Genomic DNA, 8,577 nt, shown 5'->3' with positions numbered 1-8,577 from the left:
AATAAATACACACCAAAACAAAGGATTAGACATATGTACATATTTTTGCATTATTTGTTAAAAAGAAAACATACAAGTAAAGGTATGCTTAATTTTTCTTAAAAAAGAAACAAAGTGTGTGTAAATTGAATGTTTGCAAAATAATCAAATGGAGTACGTTTTAACCTGTTCCTCTCCTTACTAAATTCCCTATTTGGGTTGATGCTGTCACCATCAATCCAGTCACTCGCTCCAGGAAGAATCACTGAAGTCTCCACTCCTCCTCCTACACCTTCCACACCAGCCATTCACCTAGTCCCAAAGATCCTCATACCTCATACCTCTCCTGGGAGGCCACAGGACGAAATAGGCAAGGTCAGGAATTTAAGAAAGACCTGGCTCCACTCCCAGTGCAAATTACTGCATTGCCTTGGGTAAGTTACCGTACCTCTCTGGGCCCCAATTTCCTCAGCCATAGATAGATAAGATACTATCAAGACTAGAGAGTTGTGGTAAAAAATTAAGTAACACATGTAGGTACCTAACCCAATGCCTGCCATCTAATGCATGACCAGATGTTAGCACTACGTCAACAAGGTCTCCTCTTCTCCATTCCCCTCTGTCCAGTCCCAGGTGAGTCCTTCCAATCTTCCTCTGGCCTATAACAACCGTCCTCTAGTCTTTCTGCCATCTGGACATTGCTGCCAAAGCTCACGTTCTACAATACAAATCTAGTCATCTAATTTATTTGCTTAAATCTTCCCACTGGCTCCCAACTACCTACTAGATAAAGTTTCCAACTCCTCAGCACAGCTTGTAAGGCTGAGCTCAACACACCTTCTGCCCTATCTTCCTCTACCCCAGTGCTTTGTCTTTCAACAAAGCAACGCATCTTCTGGTTATGTTAACCAGGCTTTCAAGTTTGATTTTTTTCAGCAGAATAGGTTTTCTTAGATTAGCCTATACCACAATGAAACCAATTTGCCCTTCTAGCGGTTTTAAGGCTTTAAGGAGTAATTCTAGAGCCAACTAACCTCTCTCAGAGTTCCGATTAGATGCATGCTGGCTGAAAGGCCCCCTTGAATTCACTACTCTTCGGGTGCTGGTAGTCCGTCATTAAAATATTATGTTATTTGGAAAGAATGTATCATCCATGACTTAGACTTGTTCTCAATGAACAATTTTCTTCCAGAAGTGCAATCATCCTGCTATCTTCTCTCTCCAAATAAATGAGTTTGATTCTATTATAGTTTGCTCCTGAAGTCAGGAAACACAGTTCAGAAAAAAACATTTCAGCAATGTTATTTGTGTGGGCTTAATACAAAAAGAAAGAAAAGCCCTCTAACATCAGAAAACCTCCCTAAAATATACCCAATTCAATTTCATGTGTGGTGGTGTGTAACATGGTAAGTGAAAAGATGGCATTCATGGTCATAAGAGACTCTTACAATCCCTGCTAGCCAAAGATAGTAACAGGGGTCTAATTAGAAAATATGGAGAAAACACAAAATAAACAGAATGACCTTTAAGTCTTATAATCTTTTTAAAGAATCCAACATGCAAGTCACCAAAATGACCTCTAATTTCATAAAAACAAATTATAACTAAAGAACCAACACTCCATGGTGATTTTTGAATAACTATTTCTTTCACTTAAAAAAATCACATGTCCAAAAAATCCCCATAAATAAATATATTATTTTACAACAAGAAAGAAAAAAATAAGACCTGCAGAAAAGAGAACACACCACAGATTTTACCTCAAATGGCAGAGCTTGGGATTAATTTTTTTAAGTTTATTTGTCAATTAAAAAAACTCACTAGTGGAATAAAGAGCTTAATATAAGTATGCAAAAAGGAAGCCCTGTGAAGTTTTCACCAGGATGAAAGGGGATTAGCTTTGTAGTTCTTATAGTCCTCTTCACAGAAGAATGCAATTTCAGTTTCATTGGCTGAAAAAAAAGAAAAACAGAAAATGGGAAAAAAAATTGAATGTAAAACTAGATTTTAAACAAGTATGGAAATCCATTTCTTTGATTCAGTGCTTTAGTTGCCTAAAGTGAGAAAGGTGAGTTACTTGTTTGGTTTCACATTTCACAAAATCAACAAGAAGTATAAGTTGTAGTTATAAGACTCCAGAATTCAACTGATTTAAAAGAAAAATAACTAAAAACATTAAAAACAAGAATTAACACATGAATCTGGTTTTCAGGAAATCATAAAATTGCTCATTTATAGTCCGCTTAACAAGTCCTAGAAATAATAAGCCTTTATTTTTTTCAAATTTGCTACTCAGTTACTGAAGAAGGAGGAAAACACTTTTCCCCCCTCTGAAATTGGCCTGTAGGTATAATAATTTAATACTTAGAGGATCAGTAGAATATTTTACAGATCACTTTACATTCTCCCTCATGACCCATCAAAATATGTGTCTGAAGAAGTTAATATTTTGCCTGCTTATGATTAATTCATGAGGCTTCAACAATATGCAAAGTGAAAGACACAAATTGGCTTCTACCGCAATACCTTCAAATACCTCTAATTATTCACAGGGGATATGGCACAGCTAAAGGACCCACAAAGGTTCAGAGCAGTCACAATTCTTTCAACTTAACAGGTCAAGGACTCTGTCTTCTAAAACAATAAGTCAGCAACATTATTAATTCAGACTGGAGACAAACCTGATGGAAAGCCTTCCAATTATTAAACATGCGATTCTTTAAGGCGTCACGCCAACAAGTTCCACATTTGTTTTTTAAATTAAACCAGAAGTTAATACAGTCTGCTTAGCTTTTACAGAAAGAGCAAAAGGGCCTTCAGAATCTTGACAAGAAAACAGACAAGATTATTTGTAAGGAATACTGATCACACAATTAACATATCCTCCTAAAACTGACAAGTAAAACTCTTCAAGCTAAATAAATAGGATAATAAGGAAGGATGCCAAGGATTACCACTGGTCTCCTAGTTTACAGCTCTCATCTCATTAGAATTTATCACAGAAGAACGAAATTAAAGAACTTAGCATGACATTTCATTAAAAATGTTTTTTGCTGGTTTTAAGAATACCAAATTTAATGTTTCTCAAACCTAAATTACCATGTTCTTTACAGAAAATACAGAAATACTGAAAGAGGAAAATAAAATCACCCATAGTCTCAGATCCTCATTCCAGTCCTACTGTATCTTCAAGATTAGATGAAGATTAATCTTGATAAAAATCAGATTACAAGCTCTTGTCACAATAAGCCTGGATGTGCGTGGAGGGTGTAGGGGATGGGGAGACACAGAAGAAAGAAGCTGGGAATCAATGAGAGGGGCTGTAAACAAATGCACCCTGGGCAAACAGTAAGTTAATGTGCAGTGAAATTTTACAAGAAAATAGCATTTAAAAGAATGGCTAAGAGCTCTACACTTGGAATCAAGGGGCTTCAAAAAATTCAACATTCAAAGAGAAGATATTTTGAGGTCTATCCTTCATATAAAAAGCTCCTGGGGTTTCCTTGTTTAAAGAGAAGCAAGCCCAAAGGTACACTACATAATTTGCAAGTGATTCTAATATCCTCCTCCTAATGGAGAATGAGTAAAAGCCCCCTGTTCTTAATAATCACAATGCAAGGTTTCATCCATGATGTGCTATTTACATACAGAACTTTACATCGTGCTTTGCCCACACAGCACTTTGCTCAATACACACTAACTGTCATTACAATTTTACTTACTGCAGTTGACATTTATCTCTGTACCCCTTCTGAGAAACTAATATATCGTATGGCTCTTCAGGTCACCAATAACAGATTTAGAATTAAGCGGATAAAAAGAAAGAACTGACAAAGCATTTTTGTTTTGACACATAGGTTCTCTTCGTTCTAGTTAACTTACAGATCAATCCATTATCTACATAATACATATAATACAGACTCAAAATGAGATCATCTAGGTAAAGATTTTATTTTCAGATGAATGAATTTTTTCAGGAAAACTAGATTGACAAGTGGGTTAAAAACTCAAATGGTCCAGGCTGATAAAATTTTTCACCCTTAACAAATTGGAGAATAACACACAAATTAAGAGTTAGTTGCTCTGAACATTCAAAAGAAAGACATAAAATGGATTTTAAACTTTAGTAATGTGGTCCTCAAACAGAAATCGAATATAATGGTTTTTTTAATCTATAGAACTCTGTTGAAAATGTTTGAATGATTTCACGTATTTAGACTGCAAATTTACTTGCCAATTAAAATGAAAACAAATAACGAACGACTTTCAAAACCTCTACATACCACCCTTTCCACCATTATCCCTTAAATTCCTGCTTCCCAAATTCTATTTAAAATGGCTCCAGAAGAACCCTCGGGAAGTTTACCACATGCCGGTCCCCTAGGGCACCTGATTTTAAATTAAATGTGCTGCAGGCGGCAGTGCACTCAGGTGCACAGTGCTTTGGCACGTGAATCTGAAATGAATGTGCATTCTCAAAGCCAATAAATACACTCCAGCTCATCCCTTTGTCTTACTATCAAATGAACTCAAGTAAGAACTCTCCAAATACATCTGTGGTTGATTTTAATACTGACTTTCAAGTTTAATAAAATGAACGCAAGCTAGGACATCACATGTTGGATATGAAATTAATAATTAAGAATTTTATAAAGTTTCCATTATAAAATACACATATATACACCTTGAACAGGAAAATAATGACTTCAAATTTTTTAAATATAAGAAAAACCAAGTTTTTTTTTTTTACAACTACTCTTTAATTAAATTGTTACATTTTCATTGGTCAACAATCTTGTCTGTCTTATTCACAGTTGTATTTTTTTTGGCGGGGGGTACGCGGGCCTCTCACTGTGGTGGCCTCTCCCATTGCGGAGCACAGGCTCCAGACGTGCAGGCTCAGCGGCCATGGGCTCACGGGCCCAGCCGCTCCACGGCATGTGGGATCCTCCCGGACCGGGGCACGAACCCGTGTCCCCTGCATCGGCAGGTGGACTCCCAACCACTGCGCCACCAGGGAAGCCCAAGAAAAACCAATTTTAAATGTAAAATCTCAAGAAAAATTAAGTGCAATGTACTTAAACTCCTCAACTAACTTATTTCAAAAAACTCGCCTACCAACAAGGATTTAGTGTATAGTTTCTAAATCCCTAGGCTTGTACTAGTCAGTACCAAAGTCGTGCGCAGCACAGCAACTGTCGTCTGAGGAAAGAGACTGAGACATGCATCCTGACTGCAGTACAGGTAATTAATGATCAGGGCAGACTATCATCGGGCGGGCTGTAATGTGAAAATAACTGCAGATTATTGGCAAAAACAAAAACAGAAACCAAAAACCATGAAGGGCCAGGTGTGATTTCTGCAGCAATTTGAGACCAAAAGGACAAAGTTTCACCCTCTCCCCTGGTCCAGGACTATCCCCCATCCTTTCAAGTTTCACAAAATCCTAATCTACAAATCATTCAAAACCATGCTCTCTGCTGAGTTATATTTTTAACTTTTCACCAAGGGAGGTCAACAATCCAACAGATAGTTCCAAGCTACTGTGTCTTTTATTTCGTAGCTGCTTGAGCATCTGTTTTCAAGCCGGCAGAGAAGATTTCAAACTAGTTTGAAGAAAACAAAATAGTAAAATGAATCTGACCTTTGATAGACTGGACACTGGGATTTCCACAACAGCGAGGGGAGGGCAAAAGGGAAGAAACATGTCTGGGAGGTTCCTTCTGACCCTCTTGCTCTGGGATCTCAAATTCCCTGGTCCCACCACCTACTTAATTGAGTACCAGAGCATCGCTGTTATGATGTTAACGTGAACAGCTAGTTTAACGCGCTGTCAAGGGAGAAAAGCATGTATGCCCCAAGATATTACCACCAAAAAGAGAATGGGAAAAGGACCCAAACCTTCAGGAAACACAAATCAAATATGATCCTGATAAAGAAGTGGGAGCCAAGGAATCCTATAATATGAGCTGCTTCTCCAAGATCACCCCGAGGTGCTAGGCACAAAGACTGGGTACTGGTTGTGGGCAGACAACAGGAGTGACACACAAGATGACACAACAAGTGACACAAGATGACACAAGAGTAGTGACACACCAGATGAAAACAAACCACAAGGGAGTGTGGGAATTATTACAAGATCTGGCTTGATGCAAACTCTTCCCACAGATGAGCACTTATGGTTTGGCCGCCTGTATCTTGTTTTAAAATATTTCCAATAAAACATAACTGACTTTAGAAGAGTTACCCTACCCCAGTTTCTTTCCTAAACCAGAGAAGATTCAAGAGATAGCAGCAGTAGAATGTAGCGAAATGAAAGAGATAAAATATAACCCCAAAAATATTTAACACACAAATTTATTACTTAGGGGAATTAGTCCATAAAACCACAATTGTTAATAACAAGATGAAAATCTTTACATTATAAATAATAATTCTAGGTAAGGCCTTCTTCTTCCTTCCACAAAGCAAATCTTTTTATTTATGTATTTTAGAACTAAATCCACAAGCAAAAACTTCCCTGGACGTCAAGCGTAGGCAGAATATACAATTGGAATCTGCAATGTAGATAAAAGGCCAGAGAATTTCTCGGTGAGAAAAGAAATCTTCAAACCAGTTTGTTCCCCTAATTTCCCCCCTCACAGTCTTTCTTTTCCTTTCATGGTTTTTACAGAAAAGTCCTAATGATACATTTGTTACATTGGCTTTATTCCCATGGCAATTGGCTGTGATAGCAGAGTGACAGCTCTACCGCAAGATCAAGTGGTAAAAGGGGAGAGTGATGACTTAGAATTTTTCTCTTAAACCTCTTAAAACCCTAACCAGGCACGGCACCAAGGGAGGGAAAATTCCCTAGGAAAATCACACACTTCAAGTATCACTTTTACCATCTACTTGCGCTTAGAATTTTTTGCACTGCTCTAGGCAACAAAGGGGAACATGCAGGAGAGGTGATCACTCCCCACAGGGACCAAAGTCACCCTCAGGCAGGGCTGCAGGCTTGCCACGGCAGGAGAGCAGTTTGAAGCACCACCCTGAAACCAGTGGAGAACCCACAAAAAGGATCTGATGCTGATCTAAGATCTATGGCCTTAAAACAAGAATGACAAAAAGAGGGATCTGATTTACACCTTTATAGGTGGTTCGTTACTTAAGTCTGAAATTAATAACAATTAAACCAACAACTTAACGTTTTAACAAATTCAAAACATTTGCCAATTGCTTTCTCCAAAATGGCTTCCAAATAAACTAAGTATTTTTGAGGGCCTTTACATGCATTGCTCTAGATGCTTTCATACACATTCTTTTATTCAACCCATGACAACCCTCTGAAATAGGTTTAATTATTTCTGTTTTGTTTTACAGAAATCAAAGTAGAAGTTCAGAGAGGCTAAATGGCTTCCAGGTCACAAAGCAAGCAAAATGTGGAGCCTTCATTCAAACCAATTTTCTCCAAATTTAGGAGTGTATTCCTTAAAATTGGGTCCTCACTTTACAAGTAATACACGTAAAGAGTAGAAAAAAGTTTAAATTATCAATATAAGAACAATTAGATAATGTGGAGAATAAAGGGAAAAAGATTAATTACTGGCAATGCCACCACCCAGAGAGAAACCATTTCTATAATTTTAGCATATGATCTCTTTTCTCCATATACATATACAGACATGTAAACACACACATTTTAAAATAATAATCGTATCACACAATATAGTCTATTTCCATTCAATAAACAAAGCTCTACATCAATGAATCCCAAACAGAGAAGGTGAGAGAGAACACCTCAGAAGGCATATCACAACCTGGGGGGAGTCACAGAGTTGAGGAAGCACTTCTGTTGGCTTGGTAATAGATATGACAGAAAATCAAGTTTGAGAAAGTCTTACTGGTCAAAGTGACCTACACAAAGTTAGAGGTAATACAGCTTCCGAACAATAGTACGAGAGAACATTCATTTCCTAACACTCCCTCAGATACTACCACTGTTCTTCACGTCTGCTAGTCTTATAATCACTGCTCGTTGAAGGTCACCCAGACAGTAAGTGGCAGAGTCAAGCTGTGAACCCAAGCACTCTGACTCCAGCCTCTAATTCTTAACCACTAGAGTAGAAAACTACATAAAATAGTATCTATTTTCATGTGCATTTCTCTCATTTCTAATAAGGCTGAACTATTTTTTATGTTAGCTATTTCTTCTATTAGTAGAATTTATTTCTCCTTTTTATACTAATTATATAAGACCTCTTTATAAAGTCAGGCTAATAACTTTTTCTTTGTCATATATGCTACAAATATTTTTTCACAGTTTACTGCCTCTCGTTTAACTCTATGTGGTCAAATCTATCATTTCTCCCAGCTTTATGGCTTCTGGCCTCAAAGGCATGCCCTTTCTAAGGGCATGCCCTTCTCCCCAAGATTATGAAACTACTGACCTACATTTAAGAAAATTTTTTTACATTATCACATTTAACCTATAGAGAATTTATTTTGGAATGAAGACTAAGAATTTAAATTTGATTTTCCCAAATGTTTTCACAAGGGGCCCAACATTTTCTGGCTACTTCATTCTTTCCCCCACTTATCTGAGATGTCAAAATT

The 8,577-nt window shown here is 37.3% G+C and overlaps 1 protein-coding gene across 1 annotated transcript in view; it reads right to left on the bottom strand.

The window, feature by feature from the left end:
• Nucleotides 1–1,739: 1,739 nt before the first annotated feature.
• Nucleotides 1,740–8,577, bottom strand: part of LOC307056772 (UPF0538 protein C2orf76 homolog) — a 54,609-nt gene continuing 47,771 nt past the window's right edge. The window contains exon 5 of the mRNA XM_079709652.1: nucleotides 1,740–1,931. Coding sequence (XP_079565778.1) covers nucleotides 1,855–1,931 — 77 coding nt within the window. The 3' untranslated portion in view covers nucleotides 1,740–1,854. The remainder of the gene's footprint in view (nucleotides 1,932–8,577) is intronic.

The sequence above is a fragment of the Hyperoodon ampullatus genome (genome assembly GCF_949752795.1).
Source record: "Hyperoodon ampullatus genome assembly, chromosome: 8".
In the NCBI taxonomy this organism is placed as follows: domain Eukaryota; kingdom Metazoa; phylum Chordata; class Mammalia; order Artiodactyla; family Ziphiidae; genus Hyperoodon; species Hyperoodon ampullatus.
The sequence above is the reverse complement of the archived record's forward strand: the minus strand, read 5'-3'. Positions and strand labels throughout refer to the sequence as shown.